Genomic DNA, 22591 nt, shown 5'->3' on the forward strand with positions numbered 1-22591 from the left:
CAGAGAGAGAGAGAGAGAGAGAGAATCTTCCATCAGCTCGTTCACTCTGGCTGCAACAACCAGGGCTGAGCTAGGCTGAAGCCAGGAGCCAGGAGCCGCTTCTGAGTCTCCCAGGAGGGTGCAGGGCAGAGCTCCAGGCTGGCCGCCCACTGCAGATGGGAGTCCCCAGTATCAGGGTACAAAGGTCCCGACTGGACCTGCCGGCTCCCTGTGTGCCTGGGGCCTCGCCCACACAGCTGCCCTCTGTAGCCGCATTCTCATTGTGCTCGCTGTCCGTGACCGTGACCGGGGCACCCCCACTGCCTACCTCTGCAGAGAGGAAGCCCTGGCCTCCTCCTGGGATGGTGCAGGGGCTGGGGCGGCCAGCAGGACGGCCCGGCTATGCTGCTGGGGAAGGGGCCCCGGGAAGCAGGGGGTTTTCTGCCAGGGCCCTCTCTTCAGCACAGACTTCATCCTCGCCAGGCCCCTCGGCACCCAGAGGTGGGCCTGGGTGGGCTCAGCTGTGCCCCCAGGAGCCCCGCGGAGGCCAGAGGCCCCCGGCTCTGCCAAGCCCTCCGAGTTGCTTTCACCTTCAGACACTTGCTGCCATGTCTCGTCTGCTCCTCCCTTCTCTTTGTCCTCGTGGGTTTCTACCTTCCTTGTTCCACTGAGGTCTCAAAGGGGCTCAGGGAGTGAGCGGACAGCAAGGTGTCCCAAGGGAGTGAGTGGACAGCAAGGTGTCCTGAGCGGTGCTCTCGAACATTGTGTGAAGCTGATGTGAAGGGACGGATGTGAAGAGGGAGGTGGCCAGGCATCTGTGCATCGCGTCCTGGCTCCCCCCCGCCCCCCCGGGCAAAGCAAGCCCTGCCCCTGGGTCCCCACCCCCCAGCCATCTGAGGAAATAGGACGGGGCAGGGGAGGGCATGCTGGCTGTCCCCGGGCCTGAGGTCCTTCTTCCTGTGAACCAGTCGGGGGCTCCGGAAGCTGCTGGCAGGGAGGGGAGGCAGGGCCCACAGGCTGGAGGGGAAGAGGCCTGGGTAGGGGTGGGGACAGAGGCGCAGTGGCTGCCAGAGCCCGGCTTCCCAGGGCAAAGCATTCGGGAGAAGAGTGGGGTCTGCCACCCAGCAGTGCCTGAAAGTGGAGGCCAGAGAGGGGATGCAGTGGGGGAGGACCCTGGGGTGGGGGTGAGGACGATGGGGGTCTGGCCCTCGGCTCTGTAACTCCAGCTGCGTGCTCCTGGGCACACCACTTAGCCATGCTGAGCCTCAGTGTCCTCGTCTGTATAATGGGATACCACTGCCCGCCCCAGACTCTGGTGAGGATGCCCCGAGGCGGCCCAGTGCTCAGCACGCTCCAGCACTCAGTGTATCAGCGAGGTGTCAGGTGCTAGGAGTGTCCTCTCAGCCCTCCCCGCTGTCTCTGTACCCCTTCCCAGAGGGCCTGAGAGCGGCTCACTGCTGGAGGAGTTACCCGAAGGGCGGGGCCTGGGCAGAGATCCCCTACTTCCCCCAGCGAGGAAGGCTGGGCCCCTTGATTTCTTAGCACACGGGGACTGTGCGGGGTTCTTGGGAGACGCAGGCAGCAGCCCTGCCTCTGAGCCCTTGGGCTGCAGGGTGGGGGGAGGGGCAGCTCTCTGAGCCGACCCAGAAAATCTGGAGAGGGGGATGGGAGTCTCAGTCACGTTCTAGCCCCTCGAAGCCTCCGTTGGTGGCCCGTCAAGACAGCAGGCTCGCAGGCAGGCTGGGGCCACAGGAAAACGGAGACCCCTGGGTTCTATGGAGACCTGCCCCCTCTTCTCCCCAGATCGCAATGCCCAGAGGCTTGGCAGAAGCATGGCCATGGCCAGCAGAGAGATCTCCAGGGCTCTGGGCTGGCAGGTGCTTGGAGAGGACTGCGCCACACACAGGGCCACCGGTGCCCATGCACAGGCACGCAGACTCTCACTGCCACCCCAGCAGCACACACACACGTCCCTCCCACCTGGACACAAGCACGGCTGCGAGGAGAGGCTAGAGGGGGACACTGGGAATTTTGTAAAAATGAGGCTGCCTAGCAGCTGGACTCAGGGACCCACTGTTCCCGGTGCTAGGAGGATGTCACTTAAAAGGACAGAGGCAGAGACGCTCCTTCCAACAGCGACAGCCTCAGGCCGTTGGGACATGCTAGGGCTGGAGCTCACGTCCCTTCAAGGGCAGTGATGGGGGCGGGGCAGGTCGTCGCGTTCCCATGGCAGCCCATCTCGCTGCCATAGCAACGCAGCTCTGCCTGGTCCTGCACAGTCCTAGTTGCTGGAATGGGTGGAGCGCTGGTGACAGTGCCCCAGGAACACGGAGCAGGACGGGGTGCCTGAGGCTGTCACAGAGGGCTGGGCTCCTCGGGGTGGCCGCCGCTCCGCCTTCCTACCACAGCGTCAGCCCCCAGCCCACGGGCCCCCGCGAGGCACTCGTGCACCTGCCGCAGGCACACCTGGAGCGAGTTACTTCTCTGAACTTCAGGGTTGCACCTGTGAGGATGGGGTGAGGCGCGCCTAGCTGCCCGGGGTCATAGGAGAAAAGGGACAGCAGGAGGCCTACGTGCGGGACCCTAGGGGGCAGGGAGTGCCCACCTACGCGCGCGCAGAGGCTGACTGCTTGGACGGCGGCGTCCTGCAGTCTTGTACTGGTGGCTGTGCACCTTCCTGGAATCAGGGAAGAGCCGTCCAGGTCTGCCCCACCCCGGCTGCACCCGCGGAGCGCCGGCTAGGCGTGTGCCACGGTGGGAAACGCCCGACCAGCGAGGGCGTCCCCTCGCTGAAGAAGTCGGACGTGCAGGGATTCCGCGTGTCTGCCGCGGGTTGGGAGTGAGCTGCCTGCGTGACAGCTCGGGAGCCAGCCGCGGGCACCGTCGGCCTCCAATTCCACGCCGGCCACGCGGCTGCATCACCTTTATTGCCTCGGGACAGAAGCTCCCGCTCCGCAGGCCCCGCAGCCTCGCGGGGCGCAGTGCCTGCCGCGCCCCGCACGCCCAGCCCGAGCCTCAGCAGCGCCCCGCGCCGACCCCGCCGCGTCCCAGCGCTGCCCCCCGCTTGCCGTAGCGCAGGCCGAACGAGTTCCAATTGTAGGCGGACGAATCCCTCTCGCGCTGCACCAGCACGGCGTCCCGCGGGGCCGGGGCCAGGCGGCTGCGCGGGGCGCACGGGCTCCCGGCGTCCGGGCACGGCGGTGCTGCCCGAAGGGTCAGCCGGGCCGGAGCGGGCTTCGTCTCCAACGCGCGCCGCAGGCCGGGGGCTCCCAGCCGCTGATCTAGGACAGAAAGCAGAGGTAGGTGAGGCCGAGGGGCAGTCAGGACTCTAAGCGCCCGAATTTTACCCAGAATTTCCTCCGGTAATTTTTGGGTTAAATTATACCCTTTTACGAAGCAAACAAGGTACAGTTTGGAAATCCGGAAATCCCAAGTATTTGGGGGAGCTCAGCTCTGCTGCTTTCCCAACCGGCTGTGCAGCTCTGCGGGGTCCCGGCCTGGCTCCTGCGGCCGTCGGTGCCCTGTTGGCTGTCTCTGTGTCTCCAGGGTGCGTGACAGTGCCATGCACGTAGCAGGGCCTCCATGAATGCTTATGGAAAGTTCTACAAAAGCAGGGGAAATCTGTAGTAAAAGACATCAAGAACGTGGATCTGGAGCCTGGTGCTGGGGTGCAGCGCCTTAATCCACCCTCTGCCTTTGGGGCTGCTGCACTTTCGAAACAGCTCCCTGCTAATGCACCTGGGAAAGCAGCAGCAGATGGCCCAGGCGCTTAGGGCCCTGCACCCACGAGGGAGACCGGATGGAGCTCCTGGCTTCAGCCTGGCCCAGCTCTGACAGTTGCAGCTATTTGGGGAGTGAACCAGCAGCGCATGGGAGATCTCTCTCTGTCTCTCCTTCTCTAACTCTGCCTTTCCAATAAACAAAACAATCTTTAAACAAGGAAGCAAACAAAAAAGGACTTGTTCCTAAGTGCCAGCCCTGCTCCCTGAGAAGCTGTATCAGGGCTCAGTGAAGATGGTAGAGTCACCAGGTCTGGTCACTGGCTCCCTCCCCCGTCTGGGTGGGCTCTTTCTCCCCTTCCTACTGAGGGTTAAGGAGGCTAATTGGAAGCGCTTCAAATGCAAGGCTTAATAGGTCCCTGTTTTCTGTGGCAGTAAAATAGGGCAGCCAGCCCTGTGTGTGGGTGTGTGCTGGGGTGGCTTGGAGCGTGGCTCCTCAATACACTGGCACTCTTTGTAACAGAGGAGTGGGTACCCGGTGCAGAGTGAGCGTCTGCCTAGCACGCTGATGCCCCCTTGCCTGGGGGCTTCCCAGTGACACCCCCTAAGCCAGCAGCAGGACACCTGCGGCTGCCGTGTGTGGCCTCCCCTAGGGCCAGCTCCGTGTCCACGCAGCAGTGGGACTTCTCTCCGGAGCAGCCCCCCTCCCTCAGGAAGGGAGCGTTCTTGGCCAGGGACACCTGGAGCCATGCCCTGTGCTCTGGGAGCTCGTCGGGGTGTGGACATGATGTGGGCGGTGTGGCAGGGAGGGAGAGGGCCAGGGAGGCGCAGCCATGGGCTCTGATTTGCCCAGAGAGCTGACACCAAGACGTGCTCAAAAGCACAGCTCCCACCGGGCTGTGGCACCGGTCCAGTGGCCAGAGCTCCCCAGAAACAGGGCCGGGGCTCTGGCACCTGCTGGGCTTCTGTGGTGCTGACCCAGTGACTCTGACAGCCTCTCGTGACCCCTCTGGGCCTCAGTGTCCCCAGCTCATCCATGCAGTGTCCCTCGATCCCCTCAGGTGGACGGGTATTGGGATTTGTCCTTTGCTTTGGGGTTTTGCTTTCTTTCTCCCAATTCCTCATAAAGACTCCGAAGTCTCTAATGAAAAGAAGCTTGCACACTGGTTCCCTCCCCAGAGGACGCAGCGGGAGAAAGGCAGGATGGCGCCAGGGTTAACAGGCACCTGCGTCAGGACGGGTGTCCTGTGCCAGCCCTGCCCTGTGGGCTCGGTGGGGCTCTCAGCGCGGGGCAGACACGCCAGTCTTGGGTTGCCATCAGATGCACAGGAGACCACCCCCCCACCCCGTGTCAACTACGGCGAGGTGCGGGTTGCAACCGCCCATCCTCCCCAGTGAAGCCCACCTGTGGGTCCGGGCGTCTCCACGACGGCCGCCCCTCCCGAGCTCTCCCGGAAGGAGGTGGCACAGAGGAACAGCAGCAGCTGCCAAGAAACCAGTGCGTTCATTCTGGTGAGGTGAGGCAGGCCCTGGCGGTGCCCTGAGGCTGAAACAGAGACAGGGAATGAGGCATAGGCCAGGCCCAGTATCTGGGCTGGGTGCTGGGGGCAGAGCCCAGTGCCAGAGGTAAAGCCCTCAAAGGGATGTGTCTGAAAAAAATGTATCAGGGAGGTGAGCTAAAGACCACTCACACAATGTGATTCAGAGCCGGGTTCATGCTAGGTGAGGATATCAGGGAGGGCTTCCTGGAGGAGGTGAGACCAGTAAGCTTAGGATGGAAGGAAGAAAAGACCCAGTTGGTTGGAGAATGGCCAGGATTCTGAGTCGCGGGCTTGCTGGAGGAAGGAGTGTGAGATGCGATGAGGGGTGAGCAGGTCTAGGAGCTCAGGCACTGGGCGAGGCACAAACATCCCCCAGAGCCCAGGAGCAGGCACCTCTCCCTCTGTGCAGACCCATGTGTGTCCGGGTCGCACTGACCCCATGTGTGCCCCGATCCCTCCTGCTGTAACATAAATTTAATTTGCTTTCTTTTTCAGGAAAAAAAGGAAGAGAGGCAAGCATCTCATTCTCCCAGCACGGCGCAGCCTCCAAGGGATGAGAAAACTTTTAGTGGGTGTGGCCGGGCCAGTGGCCTCCCCAGGCCCCTGTCGGTGGGCTCCGAGGCGGCACAGGTTGAAGGGGCCTCCTCCCGTTGGCTGCTGAGGTGGGAGCCGTGTGCCCTGACCCTCGCCCTGCTCCCTCTGGCCCGTCATGCAGCCCTCTGGCTCCTGGCTCCTGGTTCTCATGGAGGAAGTCACCAGGCACCTGGAGATTGTCCAGGAACCGTGATGGAAGCTGCCGGGGAGGCAGGGGCTCTACAGGCAGAGCTCCAAGGTGGTCCCCGTGGGCGGGGCGTGGGGAGGGGGCATCGTGTGCCCATCAGCTCCCACTGGTTGCTCAGCCCCCTGGGTCTCTCTGCGCTTGCCCGTCCCCTGGCTCCCTGCGGGACTCAGGCATGTGTATTGGGTACGAATCCTGCAAAGGGACCAGGAGCACTTTGTCCCCAGCTCTGCCTTCTGTGCTGTGAGACCGGAGCATCCCCTGCCCCCCCCCCCCCATCTCGCTGTCCGTCTGTAGAATCAGCGCTTTGGCTCAGATGCATACTCAATTCTGCAGAAGCGACTGCACCTGCCTTATGACCCAGGGTCTGCGCTGGCGCTGTGGCGCAGCGGGTTAACGCCCTGGCCCGCAGCGCCGGCATCCCATATGGGCGCTGGTTCAAGTCCTGGCTGCTCCTCTTCTGATCCAGCTCTCTGCTATGGCCTGGGAAAACAGTGGAAGATGGCCCAGGACCTTGGGCCCCTGAACCCACATGGGAGACCTGGAAGAAGCTCCTGGCTCCTGGCTTCAGATTGGCGCAGCTCCGGCCATTGCAGCCATCTGGGGAGTGAATCAGTGGATGGAAGACCCCTCTCTCTGTCTCTACCTCTCTCTGTAACTCTTTCAAATAAATAAATTAAAAAAAATTCCCAGGGTTGGGAGCCGAGGTGGGTGCCTGGGGCCAGGCGGGCTGGGAAATGGATCCCTGAGCTGGGAGCAGTGAAGCTGCGCTCGGTGCTGGGGGCAGAGGTGGACTGACACAGGGCTGCTGCCCGCCACGTTCCCGAGACCTCACGTCTAGCGTGGCAAACTGACTCATGAACAGATCACTTCAAAATGACACGGCAAATGATGCGCTGGATGTAGGTGGGTCCCCTGGGGGCGTGGTATCCTGGGAACCGGACCTAGAGGGTCCTGGCAGCTCCTGGCAGGTGCCAGAAGAAAGGCTACCATGGAAGGCATACCAGCAGGGGCAGCTGCATGGGATGGCGCTGGGGCGCTGAGCCTGTGCGCCCTGCAAGAACTCTGCCTGTCACCAGCACGCACACACACATATACATGCACATGCACGCACACACATACACATAGATCCCCCACCTCTGTCTCCTCTCCCTCCCCCCAATTCGCTGCCAGTGCACAGGGGAGCGTGACCTTTGTGGTAGAACTGAATTGTGTGGGAAAGGGCTCGACCTGTTAGGGCCCCGAGTCCTGACTGCACCTGCTGTGCACACGTCCCCCACCCCAGACACTGTGGTGCTCAGTGTCCAACAGGAATCCAGAGCTTGGGAAGTGGGGTGGCTTCCTCCCTGGGGACCCCCAGTCCTTAGGTAGGTACCCACCCTTCATGTGGGGGAACAGCTCAGAGGAGCCCCAGGGAGCCCAAGTCCCCGAGGGGCTCCCAGTCCCTCCCATCCCCGCCACAGCATTGCTCCTTGAGCTTTCTTGTGCTTCCCAAATGGAGTGCACAGCGGTGTGGTCACCTCAGCATCCCAGAGCCCACGCTGGGGAGGATGGCGGCTTCAGCCCCCCACCTGCCTGGATGCACCCGTTGGTCTCGGAACGAATTCCCCACACCCCCTCCAGTGCCTCGCCGGCCAGGGCAGCTCCTCCTGGAACGCGGGGGCTGCCGTGTGCACCTACCTTGGCTCCTTCGGGCCCAGTGGGGGCTCTGCAGGGTGTCTGGGGTGTGAGACCCCCTGGGGGTGAGCACTCAGAAGGAGGAGAGCTGGGTTCCTGGGTTCGCTCTCCCGGCTCCCTGGTCTCAGCCCCCCTTTATAAAGCCTGCTGACGACTCCAGGCTCCATGCCACCTCTGCCGCCTCCCCGCTCCCGCCCTCCCCGCCTCCCCGCCCCCCCTTCCCAGGCAGCCCTCTCCTCGGGGGTCCTCCTGACCTCCTCCACCTCTCCCCCTGCCCACTCTCACCCACTCGCCAGAGACCCATTCCGCCCCAGACAAAGAGGAGAGCCGTGTTGGAGCGTGGGCAGGGTGTCAGGGTGACACATCTGGTTCCCTCTCTGACAAGTGCCACAAACCCACTCAGTCTGGAGGGAACGTGAGGAGAGGGCATGGGCACAGCTGACCCCAGGGCTCCCTGTGCTCCAGACTCTGAGAAGGAGCCAGGTCGGCCCCCGCCCCAACTAGGGGGCCCCGGGCTGCGCCCCAGCACCAGTGGGGCAGGGCGAGGGCTCGGCGTCCGACGCCTTCTTCTGCCCTCGATTACTGGGCACTTGCTCAGCAGGCTGCTTCCTTTTCTTCCTTCTTATTTTTTTTTAAATAAATTTGCTGTTTTTGTTTATTTGAAAGGCAGAGAAACAAAGAGAGAGACAGAGAGAGATGGCTCATAGGCTGGTTCATTCCCCAAATGCCCACAACAGCCGGGGCTGCACCAGGCTGACGCCAGGAGCCTGGACCCCATCCAGGTCTCTCACGTGGGTGTCTGGGGTCCAAGCACTGGAGCCGTCACCTGCTGCCTCCAAGGTGCGCATTAGAGGAAGCTGGAACTGGAGGTAGCGCTGCCCTCGACTCCAGGCACGGGATATGGGATACAGGAGTCCAAGGCTGTTCTGGAAGCCGTGGGCCTTTGAATGTGAACCGAATGGTGGCCCTAGGCAGTGGACCTCTGGGGAGGTGCTGGGGACGGAGTAGCAGCTTCGGGGTGACGGCACACCACCTGTGCCCCTCCTCCTGCGGCAGGGTGGGGCAGGCTTCCTTGGCCGTGACCTCAGCCCCCCAGGGGCCTGTTCCTGTGGCCCGGGACAGGACTGCTTCCTCTTTGGGATTGGAGCTCTCAGGAGGCAGGAGCTGTGTTCCCCGCCCGGTTCGGGAGGCTCTGCGTGCCGGGTGTGTCGTCCAGGACAAGCAGGTACCGGTGCAGAGGCACGTGCCGCCAGGACACGCCCAGCACTTGTGCAACGACCACTGCCCGCAGGGGCACTAAGCAGGGTGGAGGTTGTAGCCTAGGAGGGCAGGGCTGACCCTCATACAGCAGGTGTGTGGGGGGGTGAGCAGGAGACGCTGACTCCGAGTCCCAGACACACTCACCGCTTGGAGATTTAATCTTCGTGTTTCCTCCCACGAACACAGGGCGGGGCTGTGACGTGCGCCCCAGGCGACTGTCCCTGGGTCCAGATGTCTGTGCCCAGAGTCCCTGCAGCCTCCCGAGCTGACTTTGAGAACTGGTGCTCAGCCCCGTCCTTCCTTCCGGACTTGGGCAGTCTGAGTCAGTGCTGGGCAGGGGGTGGGGGTGGCCTCCTGTAACCCTCCCAGCTCCCCCAGCCAGTGATCCAAGTTCAAGGAGCTCATCTCGTGGTTCAGACCATTGAGCCGGTGCCTTGAAGCCTCTGGAACAGCTGTGGGAGCCAAGAAGCATTTACTCAGACAAAGAGCAGAAAGCAGACACAATCTCCAGGTTATTACAGGGCCACCCTTGAGAGCTGGGGACGGCGCCAAGCGCAGACGGGGATAGGGGCTGTGGGGGATGGGCCCAGCTGGCGGGCGGCGAGATGCTGGCCATCCCTGGGCCCCCCTGGGCTAACGGACCTCCTGTTCTTTCAGGTGCTCTGGAGGAGCAGGGCCTGGAGACCCCAGCCCTCACCTGCTCCAAGGAGAGGCCAGGATCTGCCTCCTGCTTTTCCTGTCCTTTATGGCTGAGACACGCCCCTCCCACCCCAGGACCCAGGTCTAGCCAGCTCTCAGGGGCTCAGGAACCCTGCCTGAGCAGGCAGCTGGGGTCTCGGGGCCCTAATTTCTTTGATGTAATGAGAGGCTGGTACTGGCTACCTGCCATACCCACCCCACCAGGCACTCTGGTCCCACGGAGAAGGTGCAGGGAGGGGAAGAGGGGCTGAAGGCTGGAGCCCTGGGGGCAGATGGGGCCCAGGTACGCTTCCTGCCCTCGGCACCACAGCCCAGCTAAGCTGCAGGTGAGACCTACTTACCACACTCAGGAAGGGGATGTTGAAGGTGCTCCCCAGGAAGCCGAAGGCCACAGGGAAAAAGCCCCTAGGAGAAGGGAGGAGGGCAGCATCAGTGATGGCCTGGGGTCAGGGCAGGGAGAGGCAGTAGGCAGGCTGCCTGCGCCTCTCAGAACAGCTGGCCCTGGGCTCTAGGGCAGGCCGTGCTCTGCACCCCTGTAACCCAGGAAGCAGCCGGATCAAGTTTAAGAAGGAAGGCTCCCTGTGTTCAAATCTCAGCCCCACCCCTCGCTGGCGCTGTCCACCCTGGGCAAATCCCGTCCCTCCCGGGCATCTCTGTGTCCACCTGTAACAGGATGTGCATGGGGCAGGGGCTTTCGCAAAGCGAGGCTCAGCAGGTGCTCCCTTATCAGCCCCGGTCCTCCTCCTTCTTCCTCTTCTTCTGGCCTGAAGCCTTCTTCACCCCGGGGTCCGGTGTGAAGCATCTGCTCCCGGTTTCCGGGCTCACGCTCCCCATGCCTCAGTTTCCCCGTGAACCCACCCCCTTGAAGTCCCACTCTTCAAACACCCCCTGGGGGTGCCAGGGGCATGTGTGTGGTCTTTTCATGGGCAGGCAGGTGCCAAGGCCGCCATGGGGAGGGCCTCCCCTTGCCCCCGCCACCCCCCCACTGGATGGGCAGGGGACGTTTGACTTCCGGCTGGGCCCTTCCTCTCCTTGGGCCCCGGTTTCCTGAGATCCCCTATGGCTCTGATTGCTGCGCCCCTGCCATGCGGCAGCCCAGTGTCCTTGTCAGGTTTGAAATGCAGAATCTGCAGCAGCCCCCTCGCCCCCCAACCCTGAGCCCTCCCTGAACTCTGGGAGCCGTGGACTGAATTCACTTCCTGTCTTCCTTCCTGAAACGCAAGCTCTCAGGCCCCTCCCCTCCTGCGGTGCCATATCCCCATGGCTAGCCTGGCACTGGCGCGGCGGGTGCTTGTTCTATATCTGATGGTTGGATCCGTGCCTGCACAGGTCCTGCGGCATCCGGAGCCCGCCTGATGTCTTTTCCCTTCTGTTCCTCGGTGCCCACCCGTGTTCCCCAGGCCCCACCCACGCTGCAAGGCCTGTCTCAGCCCCTGCTCCCCCCACTCCCATGGACACCTCCCTGGCCTCCCTTCTGAGCTGCTTCTGCCCTGGCCCTGGCCACACAGCGTCACTAACGCCCACCCTGCCTGCTACCAAGCCCAGGCTGACCCAGCACAGGCCAAGACCCACAACACCTGGGTCAAGTTGGGATTGCTCAGGAAGTCATTGTGAGGGCCCGGGTGGCACTGGGTGTGTGTGTGTGTGTGTGTGAATGTGTATGTGGGTGTGTGTGTATGTGTATATGTGTGTATGTGTGTGGGGGTGTGTATGTGTGGGTGTGTGTGAATGTATGTGTGTATGCATGTGTGTATGTGGGTGTGAATGTGTATGTGTGTGTTATGTGTGTGTATATGTGCATATGTGTGTGGGTATGTGTGGGTGTGTGTATGTGTGTGGGTGTGTATGTGTGTGTGAGTGTGCATATGTGTATGTGTGTGTATGCATGTGTATGTGTGTATGTGGGTGTGAATGTGTATGTGTGTGTTATGTGTGTATATGTGCGTATGTGTGTGGGTATGTGTGGGTGTGTGTATGTGTGTGTATGCGTGTGTGTATGTGTGTGTGAGTGTGCATATGTGTGTATGCATGTGTATGTGTGTATGTGTGTGTACGCATGTGCATGTGTGTATGTGTGTATGTGGGTGTGTGTATGTGGGTGTGTATGCATGGGTGGGTGTATATGTATGTGTATGCATGCATGTATGGGTGTGTATGTGTGTATATGCGGGTGTGGGTGTATGTATGTGTGTATGTGTGTGTATATGTGGGTATGTGTGGGTGTGTATATGTATGTGGGTATGTGCGTATGTATGTGGGTATATGTATGCATGTGTGTGTGTGGGTGTGTATGGGTGTGTGTATGTATGTGGGTGTGTGTATGTGTGTGTATGCATGCATGTATGTGTATGTATGTGTGTGTATGTGTGCATGTGGGTGTGTATATATGTGTGTGTATGTGTGCATGTGGGTGTGTGTATGTGTGGGTGTGTATGTTTGAGTGTGCATGTGGGTGTGTGTATGTGTGTGTATGTGTGCATGTGGGTGTGTGTATATGTGTGGATAGGTGTGCATGTGGGTGTGTGTATGGGTGTGTATGGGTGTGTATGTGGATGTGTATATATGTGTGGGTAGGTGTGCATGTGGGTGTGTGTATGTGTGGGTGTGTATGTTTGAGTGTGCATGTGTGTGTGTGTGTGGGGAGCAACTGGGAGCAACTCAGACTAGACTAAGTTACTGGAATTAAGACTTATTCTATGCATCTGCTCTCCCACAATATGGCGCTGGGAGAGGAGGAAACAGCTTCTACACAGCTGCCTCCAGTTCAACCAATAAACAGCAGGACCTGCTCCTGATTGGAGGAGAGCAGCATACTCGGCGTGTGGGTAGCAGAGTTGGGATTGGTGAAGAGGACTATAAAGGAGGAGAGAGACAACATGCACCAGGAACATCTAAGGGGAACATCTATCTGAAGGAACACCTGTGCAGCCCCCGAGAGAGCCGGCCGGCGGTGTGCCGCTCCCCCGCGGAAGTGGGAAATGTGGCAGGGGGAACCGCCCTTCCACGGAGGTGGAAGGGTCGGTAGCCAACCCGGGAAGAACCAGCAGCAAACCCGGGGACGGCCGAGCAGACGAAAGAACAGCGCAGGGTCCTGTGTCGTTCCTCCATGAAGAGGGGGAGCGACATAATGGTGCCGTGACTCGGATAAGAAACCTAGGCAGGGTCCTGTGTCGTTCCTCCGCAAAGAGGGGGAGTGACAGTGTGTATGTGTGTGCATGTGGGTGTGTATGTTTGAGTGTGCATGTGGGTGTGTGTATGTGTGGGTGTGTATATGTGTGGATAGGTGTGCATGTGGGTGTGTGTATGTGTGGGTGTGTATGTGTGGGTGTGTATGTTTGAGTGTGCATGTGGGTGTGTGTATGTGTGGGTGTGTGTATGTGTGCATGCATGCATGTGTGTATGTGGGGGGCACAGCTCTCTGAGCACGGCTGGTTTCGTTGTCTGTTAAGTGGGTTATGGGATAAAATGAGACTCCGCCTGGCAAGTGTTAGCTCCCCGCCCGGCTCGCTGGTACGTGAGGGCAGGCCCTGGGTCTCCTCCCCGGTGACGGCACAGTGCTGGGACGCGGTAAGTGCTCAGTGTTTGCTCCGGCCCGCTGTGGCCGCTTCCTCCCAAAGTGCTGGCCTCCGTCCCTGCCTGGCCCCAGGACTGGCCTCCGTCCCTGCCTGGCCCCAGGACTCCCGGGTGCTCATCTCACGCAGGGCGGAGTCTCCACCTCTGCACGCGCCGCCCAGGGGCCGCGGTGGGCGGGAGGGCTCTGCACACCTGAAGAGGCTGACGAAGCCGTAGGTTTCCAGCAGCATGCCCAGGAGGGGCCAGCGCAGGAGCACGAGGACCACACCCCCCAGGAAGAAGCTGCTGCCTTTGAGCTTGTGCCGCTGGAAGAAGAAGGCGGCCGTCTTCCTCAGGCCGATGATGAAGGAGAGGCCGGTCAGGAACAGCAGCTGCGGGAGGGAGCGGGGAGGGGAGAGGGGCTCAGGCAAGGGCACGCGGGCTCGTCTTCTAGGTGGGCAACATCAGCGGGGATGAGCCAGCCTTGTGGCAGAAGCCTGGAGCCCCTTAGTGAGATGCAGGGATGCCCAGAGGCAGGGGGATGGACACGGAGAACTCTGACTGTCCCTGGCATCCAACCCGGCTCCTGGGGAAGATGGGTGGAGAGGGAGATGATGTCCACTTGGCAAAGCTGAGGAAGACGGAGGCCTAAGCAGGGAGGTAGCCCCACCCCCGCCCGAGGTCACGGGCAGCCGCAGCACTGCCCATGGCCTTAACGCCAGGCCTTCCCAACCCTCCTCTGCACCCCCTGCCGGCACTTTGCCCACCTTCACACCCGTTTCCTTTCCAAACAGCTTCTCGACCCTTTCCAGTTGGGTGTGCTTTGTGTTAAGCGTGCTTGCGTGATTGGCCCCTGCCTTGGATGCACACGCTACACGCTTCGGGACTGGGACAGTGTCCGGCTCAGCCTGGAGCCCCCAGGGCCTCGCCCCCATGCCAGAGAACCTGGGTCTCCATGTTCCCCAGCAGGCCCTGCTGTCTGTCCCCTGCCGCCCTCCTTCTCCTGGCTTCTCCACGCCTGCCCCAGGGCCTGGGCGTGATCTGCATGAGCTGGGGGTGGGTCCTCCTGGCAGGAGAGCCCCCAGGGAGGCTGGGGCGGGGGCACTCACATTTCCGAAGGCCAGGAGCACGGAGTCGAAGTACAGCAGGATGCCGAAGAGGATGAAGAAGATGCCGAAACCACTGATGCCCACACCGATCTCTGCAATGGGCAAGGAAGGGGGCGGGGGTGCGCTTTGGGGACCGGTTGGGACCCTGGACTTTCTCCGTCACCATAGGACAGGCGTCCTCTAGGGAACAGCACCTTCTTGTCCAGGGGTGGGGGGATGGGCAGGAAAGGAAGGCCAGGCACCCAGGCACCGTGCTGGCCTCACTCCAGCCCCCAAGGAAGCTGCTGCCACCTCCTCGCTTGGCACTCTTGGCTTCCTCTTGTCTTCAGATGCTACGTCGCCCAGATCAGGGTCCGGATCGCATCCCTGGCTCCCTCTGTTCCTGCCCTGGTGCAGCTGAGACCTGCTGCAGCCCCACCCACAGTGGACCGAAGTGCCCACTGCAAACACAGCCCCCATGAGCCTCAGCACCGCCCACTGTCCTGCTGGACTTCCCATGAGGGTGGCCCTTCTGAACATCTCGCCACACCGTGTCCCATCTCCCCACAACAGCCTCTGTCCCCGGCCCTCCTACACGAGTGAGAGAACAGAAGCCAGCGCTCAGGAGGGCGCTCATAGTCCCACCTGGGCCCCTGCACCTGCGCGGGAGACCCGGAAGAAGCTCCTGGCTCCCAGCTTCGGATTGGCCCAGCTCCGGCCATTGCAGCCATTTGGTGAGTGAACTAGCGGATGGAAGATCTCTCTGCCTCTCAAGTAAATAAATAAACATTAAAAACACTATATACCTAGAGATGAGATTTATTACTCAAACTACAGACTGGACCTCGCTCAATTTAGTCCAGTAAATAAGACGCTTGGCTTTGTTAGGACTGGTGCAGAATCCCCTGTATCAACTCTCACCCGGCCACGGGAACCCATTTCTCCAAAGACTGAGTCCTCCTGTTCCTTTCTTTCTTTTAAAAATATTTAGTGACTTTAATTGATATTTTAAAAGTTCATTTATTTATTTCAAAGTAAGAGATGGAGAGAGAGAGAGAATTTTCCATCAGCTGGTTCACTCTCCAAATGGCCACAGCAGCCAAGGTTGAGCCAGGCGCTCCATCCGGGTCTCCCACGTTGGTGGCAGGGGCTCCAGGACTGCAGCCGTCCTCTGCTGCCCCCCAGGGTGCGTGTGGTTGGGAGGCTGGATCAGAAGAGGAGGCGGGACTCAGAGCCAGGCACTTCCGTGTGGGGTGCGGTATCCCAAGCAGACTTGACCTGCAGCACCACAGACTCTCACCCGACTCCGCCCCTTTCCCACCTGGACTTGTTTCTGGCTTCCAGAGCCCAGCACCGCTGGGCAGAACACGACCGCAGTGGGGCATTTTGGAAGGCTGTGTTCTTTCCCTATTGCAGATTTCTGTCCTCAGGGACACCAAGTTGAAATTCAAGGGGTCGGCCAGCGCTGCGGCTCACTTGGCTAATCCTCTGCCTGTGGCACCAGTACCCTGGTTCTAGTCCCGGTTGGGGTGCCGGATTCTGTCCCGGTTGCCCCTCTTCCAGTCCAGCTCTCTGCTGTGGCCCGGGAGTGCAGTGGAGGATGGCCCAAGTGCTTGGGCCCTGCACCCCATGGGAGACCAGGAGGAAGCACCTGGCTCCCGGCTTCAGATCGGCGCAGCGCGATTTGGGGGGTGAACCAATGGAAAAGGAAGCCCTTTCTGTCTCTCTCTCTCTCTCTCTCTCACTGTCTAACTCTGCCTGTCAAAAAAAAAAAAAAAAAAAAAAAAAGAAAAGAAAAAGAAATTCAAGGAGCCTTCAGTAAGTTCACAGAAAATGTGGGTCATGAAGGCTCTTTTCCACAAAAACAAACTCACTTTGACTTCCATTTCTGCTGCCTTCCCCAAGTGCCCCGGAACCTGCTTGCATTGTAACGATCGTTCTGTGCAGGCTGAGGTGCTGTGGAGGAGGAACACAGCCATGTGTGCTCGCTGAGTGACAGAGTGACAAAGGTGCTCTAGTTTTTATGCATGCTGTGAAGCACCTGCCGTCAGCTTAGACTTACGGTGAAAACACCCGTCACTCTTCCAGGCCTGGTACACCCAGCCCCTCGGCTTCTCTTAGGAGATGTTTTCAAGTGGAGGTACCACAGGAGCACCGTGTGGGGTTTCACTTGCTTTGTGGGCGTAGCCACCTGGCCCACCTGTCACCCTGGAGACCAGCCTCGGGCTCCCTGTGCAGGAGCAGCACGGGTCTCTCGCGTCCCCACTTGCTGTCTTCTCCTGGGGCAGTCGGAAGCAGGCTTCTGCAGTTCTTCTCCTTATGTGCCCCGCTCTCTCCGGCAAGGGCTGCTGAATACCCGAGTTTCCTGTGTTGCGGGGGGGGGGGGGGGGGGCACCTTCCTGACGGCCACACTTGGCACTTCCGGCCACCAGAGCCACAGAAGCCTTGGTCCCCTCGGTCCATGGGAATGAAACCTTTGACCCAGCTCTGCCCCTACCAAGACAACAGCACCTGCACTTGAAGGAGCGAGCGTTCAGCCTCAGGGTGCGGCGGGGAGCGTGAGTGAGGAGCCGTGGCTGCCTCTCCAGCACACAGAGGACACCCAGTGTGGGGCCGAGGCTGGGGGCACAGGGCACCCAGGTCTGCTTCGTCATTGCCAGGTGTTCTGCGCTGTCCGGGGAGAGCATGAACCACGCACACGTGTGTCTTGTTGAAACCCGACTCCGCGCCTGCAGACCACGCCCCCTGGAAAGCATCAAAGCTGTCACCAGACTCCCGCCGCTGACCGGCTGTTCCTGGGCTGAAATCCTCAGTTTCACTGAATACATTTTAACTTTGATTTTCCAGCCAGACCCTGGTTCCCGTGGGTAAGAGGGGGGCACGAGAGCTTAGAGGAAGAAGGGTCAGAAGCGGGTTCTCACGCACAGCCTGAGGCTGAGGCTGCTCCCGACAGCAACCAAGCAGATCGGAGTCAGATGCAGGGAGGAGCGCCCCCTGCTGGAGATGGCCGTGTCACAGCCCCCTGGGGCCACAGGAACTCTTTGGGAAGACCTGGTCACCCAGTGGAAAACAGGGGCCTCCCCAGACCTGAGACTGCCCAGGGTTAGGGGTCCCTGGCAAGCACCCTGGTCGCTGCGCTCCAGCCCCGTTTAGCCCCTGCCCTGCCCAGCAGAGTCCACACCTGCAGCCTGACGCCCGTGGGCAGCTGCTCCAACCGCCCACTGTGTAGCTCACGTGGAGGGGAAGCCACGTTCCATGGCTTTCCTGCTCCAAAAGCAGCCACAGCTGCAGAAGGCAGCGTCTCCTGGGGCAGGTGGAGGGGCGGGAATCTCCGACCACCACTCGCTCCTCACTTGGTCTCCCGTGTAATCACAAATGTGCGGGGAAGGCGCACGTTCTGTACAAAGAACGTTCTTCCAGAGGCACGGAGAGCAGCGGCCACCTGGTCGCTCAGCGCCCCGCGCGCTTTATTCCTGGATGGCCGACAGGGGGACATGAACACGGGCGCATCCCCGTCAGGGTTCACGCGTTGTCCCAGCGACGTCATTCCCGGCGAAAGAACCCCGCTCATCGGCCCACGTGGCCCTTGCGGTCCCTCCTCCAGGCTCCTGCGCGCGGATCAGTAGATGCAGCCGACTTTGGAAGAGTCGGCCAGTGATCCTGTGTTCGGCGGTTCCCCCGTCTCAGGCACAAGCATCAACGAGACAGAGCTGTGTCCTCCTCCCCTCGAGCCATCTTCACTGTGCAGGCGGACTCCGCAGTGCCCCTCCACCACTCCCCACCCCTACCACCTACCACTCCCCACCCCTACCCAGCCCCCGGAGTCCCTCCTCTCCCTGCTCTGGCCATGGCCCCTGGCACCAGGCCACCCCAGTGTGAACACCCTTCTCCCCGCACTGGGGCTCTGACACCGACCCTGCACAACCCCCTCTTTCTGTCTGCCTAATGGCTGTCAGAGTGAACTGCTCAGGAAGGGGAGGAGGGAGCGGCAGTGGTGGCAATGGTATAACCAGCGCACTGTCCCGTCATTTCTGTGCCCACCCACTAGGTGGTGCCACCCTCAGCCCCATTTCACAAACAAAGCCCAAACACCCCAAGACTGAGTCACTCCCGGGGGTGGGGGCACAGCCAGCAGATGGCAGCAGCGGGATTTGAACCTGCTCTCCAAAGTGCCCTTAACCGACCTGGGTCAGGGCAGACATTTCTCTGGCTTTGGCCATTACTGCCCCCCCATCAGCAAGTCCAGGGGCCAGGCCGGCGTCCCTCGGCGTGCGCCGGCGGTGAGCACTGCCTGCTGATGTAGCTCTCTACGGGTTTCCTGGAGCCGCCCTCTGCCTCTCCTCTGCCAGCTCCCGCTGCTCTCTTCCTCTCGGGATCAGGGCCTGGCTCGAGCCCACTTCTCTTCCCGTGCTATCTGCAAGTGCACCCCCCATCTGTAAAGACTCCACGTGCGCTGACAACGTGGACACTGCTCTGTGCAGCCCAGGCCTCTCTCTGAGCCAAGTTCGCAGCTGCCGCCGTGTCCACACGCTGCCCTCGCAGGCATCCTGGGCTCTGCAGGGCCTCCTTCCCTCAGCCCGCAGCTTCCCCCAGACGCTCCGCTCTGACCACTGTCAGTGCCCTGCAACAGCCCCCACCTCCTGCCTCACTCAGTCGCCCCGAGGCCTCCCCACTGCTCAGGGATCTTGGCACCACGCACACTCATGTTCTGCTCTGGATGAGCGCCCTCTTGTGGTCCGCACTGTGGTGCAGCGGTTAAGCCATTGATTGCTCTGCTTCCCATCCAGCTCTCTGCTGCGGCCTGGGAAAGCAGTAGAAGATGGCCTAGGTGCTTGGGCTCCTGCACCCACGTGGCAGACCCAGAAGAAGCACCTGGCTCCTGGCTTTGGCCTGGCGCAGTCCTGGCTGTTGCAGCCATTCGGGGAGTGAACCAGGAGATGGAGGACCTTTCTCTGTCTCTCCAGCTTTCTCTGTCATTTTGCATTTAAAATAAATTAAAAAAAAAAAAAAACAAAAGAAACCCCAAAACCATGTCATCTCCCCCGTGGTGACAGGCCCTGCGTGACAGGGCCTCGGCCTGCTGGTCCAAGCTCTTCTCCAGACACGATCCGCCTTGCCCTCCGTGCTCTGAGCACATGGCTCCTCACCTGTGGCCAGGGACAACGGTCCTCCCGCCTTGACCATGTTCCTCGTGCTCCCCGACCTAGCATGCGCCCCGCCCTTCTCTCCGCGGCCCCAGCTCCAGGCTGCGGCGCGGTGACCTGCGGTAGCCGGCAGAGGCCTCAGCTCTCTGCGGTCAGTGGCGCTCGATGGGACAGAAGAGGAGGTGATTTTGTTCCCGGGACATCGCCGCCGTGTGGAGACAGTTTCAATTGCCACCACAGGCAGTGGCAGGTGCTCCGGGCACGCGGTGGGCAGAAGCCCAGCCCTGCCCCCCGCTGTCGGCACTCTGGTCCCTGGGGAGCTGCAGGACTCTCAGCTTGGCCCCCCCTCCCCCTGCCTCTGTCCCGCACTTCAGACTCCTGTGCTCACCTGTGCTCACCTGCCTACCTGGCGTCCACCTTGGCCGCTTATCACAGGAGAGCAGGCTCCGCCCGCCCTGCTCAACCTTCCCGCCACCCAGGCCGGCGCTGGAGGCTTCTTGTCTCTTCTAGCACTTCCGCCCCTCCCTGGGCTCCCCACTGTCCTCACCTCTCTACAGCCTGGCTGCTGGAGCCGTCTTTCAAACAAACAGAAAGAGATCACGCACTTCCTGCACAAAACCCTCCAGCAATTTCCCATCTTGGGTGGAGAAAACCGAAGTCCCGCCATGGCCTAACCTGCTCCAGCAGTCCTGACCCCTCGGTGACCTCGCTGGCCTGTGCCCCTGTCACTCTCCCCTTTACTCAGTCAGCCACACCGGCCTGCTCGCGAGCCTCAGGGCCTTTGCACGGGCTGTCTCCTCATCCCACAACATTTCCCCTCCAGATACCTGCAGGGCTCTGGTTCCTCACCTCCTGGCGGTCTCTCTAGAGACGCCCGCCCCGACTGCTCTGAACACAGCAGCGATCCCAGTTCCCCCACCACCCCAGCTCCCTCCTGCTCCTGGTCCCCAGGACCGCTCCCACCTGACATCGGGCCTGAGCTCTTTGTCATGCAGCTTCCCATGCCCTCCCCCTGGGTTTCGAGCAGGGGACACATTGCCTGGCACAGAGGGGCAGTGCACTCAGAGAACGGCACGAATCGTCCCCTCAGGGCCAGGCCTCTCCCTGCCCGCTCCCCCCCAGGGAAGGGAAGGAAGTTTAGAGTGAGAGGCAGGGGGCCCAGGAGACCCCGGGGGTTTGTGGGGGCCCTGGACGGGAAGGGGTGAGCTCGGCCACTGAACCTGCCAGGGCCCCGAGCAACCCCCGCCGGCAGAGCCAACACGGCAACTCCTAGCCACTGGCTGCAGGGGTCGGGGTGCAGGTGCCGCGGGAGAGCCGGCCACACCCGCCATGGGCCTGCTGCCGGGCGGGAGCCGACAGGGCAGCTCCCAGCCACAGGCTCCCCAGCCACAGGTGCGGCAGGAGAGCCGGGCTGCTAGGGTTCACCTCCACCCGCCCAGCCCGGGCCAGCTCCCTCCAGCGCCCGGCCCCTGCACTCACTCTGCCATTCGGTGATGGAGATCATGTCGCCGGCTGCCCGGGGGCCTTCCCACAGTGGCCTTCCCACAGTGCCCAGGGAGCTGACCCTTGGCAATTGTGAAAGCAGCCCCTGGTGAATCATTAACCCTCCCCCCCCAAAGGGCCTCTGAGCCTCATGGCTCCCTCCTCCTGCTCTCCGCAGGACTCCCGCCTCCTCTGCACGCCCCGCCCCTCCCCAGCCGGGTCTCCTGTAGACCACTGGGAGTGCACACAGCAGCCACAGGCCAGCAGGGGGCGGACGGTGCTTCGCTTCCTTGCTGGGTGTGGTGGAGGCTGTGGGAAGAGTTGGCATGTAGGCACCTACGGCAATTCCTCCATGCACCTACCATCCCTGCTCTGGGCTAGCACCACTAGCAGACACTAGGGGGCGATAAGCAACTGCAGCTGCCCTAACGGAGCCAGGCTGGGTTCAGCAGAGCATGGAGCGCCCGGAGCGGGTAAGGCACAGAGGGCTTTGGCCTCCTCGAAGTCTGCTTGGGACAGCGAGGCTGGCCTGGGCTGGACGGCTCAGGAGGCCTGGCTCCTCCCTCAACCCTGCGGGCCTGGCCGCTTCCTTCCTCCCCAGTGGGCCTGAGAAGGGAGAGGCAGACGGCGCCGGCGACTTGTGCCTGTGCCCAGCAGTGGTTGTCAGCGCTGCGGAAGCCCGCGTCCCTGTGTGGCGTCCCCTCTGCCCAGAACTGAAGGTTGCACGTGGTATAGCCAATGCATCCAAAGCTACCGACAGGGCACGGCTTGGGGCGCCTGCACCCCAGTTCAGAGGGCCCTCTCGAGCCTGGCTGCTCCACTTCCCATCCAGCTCCCTGCTAGTGCACCTGCAGATGATGGCCTGGGGGCCCCTGCCACCCACGTGGGAGGCCTAGATGGAGCTCCTGGCTCCTGGCTTTAACCTGGCCCTGTCCTGGCTATTGCAGCCATTTGGGAGTGAGCCAGAGAATGAGACTCTCTCTGTATTTCTCCTTTCTCTCTCGGCCTTTAAGATATTTTAAAAATATAAAGAATAAATATAGGTAAAGTGTCCCGAGCTTCCTCCTAGCTCCACGAGCCCACGTTTACCTTACTTCCCCGTGCCGTGGCCCAGGCTCTTGCAGCATAGCAGTACCTATGGCATAGAGATCACATGCTCACGGTGAGTGCCGGGCACCGGGTACATAGTCGGCGCTTGAAGAGCCACTGGTGTCACAGCGGCAGCCACGGCGCAGCTCCAGGGTGACAGCTGTAAGTCACGTGACCATGGTTAGCGGGCTGTGGATGGGCTGTTACCTCTCATCCCAAATTGAGGAAGCAGGTTAATGGTTCAAGTGCGCGGGCCTCGGCCACCCACGTGGCTCCTGGCTCCTGGTTCCTGGCTTCGGCCTGGCGCAGCCCCAGCCATTATACGCATTTGCGGGAGTGAACCAGCAGATGGGAGGGCTCCGTCTGTTTGTCTGCCTGCTTCTCCAATAAATAAACCAACTAAATAAAAGGCCGGACACAGCAATGACTCGGTCCCGATTTCAGTTACAAAAAAGGATCAAGAAACCCTTGGCGGAGTCCCACAGCACCCATCTCAGGCCGGCCGCGCCTCGCTTCTTAATGCAGGTTCTCCCGCCCTGGCCCCTCCTTCCCAGACACAACCTGGCTGCGTAGAGGGTGGAGC

General features: G+C 61.3%; 2 protein-coding genes across 4 annotated transcripts; both read right to left on the minus strand.

Moving 5' to 3' along the window:
• Window positions 1-2894: 2894 nt before the first annotated feature.
• Window positions 2895-9224, minus strand: KISS1 (KiSS-1 metastasis suppressor). Of its 2 annotated transcripts, none has more exons than XM_089311355.1 (3): window positions 9099-9224; window positions 5104-5244; window positions 2895-3260 (listed from the first exon to the last, which is right to left on the minus strand). In XM_089311355.1, the coding sequence occupies exons 2-3, from the start codon at window positions 5204-5206 to the stop codon at window positions 2995-2997; spliced, it is 369 nt and encodes a 122-aa protein (XP_089167481.1). In that variant the 5' UTR covers window positions 5207-5244; window positions 9099-9224; the 3' UTR covers window positions 2895-2994. The 2 variants fall into 2 exon arrangements, with proteins under 2 accessions (XP_089167481.1, XP_008266762.4); XM_008268540.5 differs by lacking the exon at window positions 9099-9224 and adding an exon at window positions 7698-7835.
• GOLT1A (golgi transport 1A) lies at window positions 9097-21041 on the minus strand. 2 transcript variants are annotated; one of them, XM_051821164.3, is made up of 5 exons: window positions 20917-21041; window positions 14315-14406; window positions 13419-13597; window positions 9995-10058; window positions 9097-9406 (listed from the first exon to the last, which is right to left on the minus strand). In XM_051821164.3, the coding sequence occupies exons 1-5, from the start codon at window positions 21035-21037 to the stop codon at window positions 9368-9370; spliced, it is 495 nt and encodes a 164-aa protein (XP_051677124.2). In that variant the 5' UTR covers window positions 21038-21041; the 3' UTR covers window positions 9097-9367. The 2 variants fall into 2 exon arrangements, with proteins under 2 accessions (XP_051677124.2, XP_089167480.1); XM_089311354.1 differs by lacking the exon at window positions 20917-21041 and adding an exon at window positions 14939-16051.
• Window positions 21042-22591: the final 1550 nt, after the last annotated feature.

The sequence above is a fragment of the Oryctolagus cuniculus genome, chromosome 13 (genome assembly GCF_051225735.1).
Source record: "Oryctolagus cuniculus isolate XC-2025 breed Fujian yellow rabbit chromosome 13, ASM5122573v1, whole genome shotgun sequence".
NCBI lineage: Eukaryota > Metazoa > Chordata > Mammalia > Lagomorpha > Leporidae > Oryctolagus > Oryctolagus cuniculus.

Coding starts and splice junctions, on each gene's coding strand:
- GOLT1A (XM_089311354.1), bottom strand. CDS start 15,083: ATGTTTATTTATTTACTTGAGAGGCAGAGAGATCTTCCATCCGCTAGT. Junction 14,407..14,938: donor GCGCAGGTGCAGGGGCCCAG/GTGGGACTATGA, acceptor TGCCCATTGCAG/AGATCGGTGTGGGCATCAGT. Junction 10,059..13,418: donor GGCTTCGTCAGCCTCTTCAG/GTGTGCAGAGCC, acceptor CCCTTCTCCTAG/GGGCTTTTTCCCTGTGGCCT.
- KISS1 (XM_089311355.1), bottom strand. CDS start 5,206: ATGAACGCACTGGTTTCTTGGCAGCTGCTGCTGTTCCTCTGTGCCACC. Junction 3,261..5,103: donor GGAGACGCCCGGACCCACAG/GTGGGCTTCACT, acceptor TTTCTGTCCTAG/ATCAGCGGCTGGGAGCCCCC.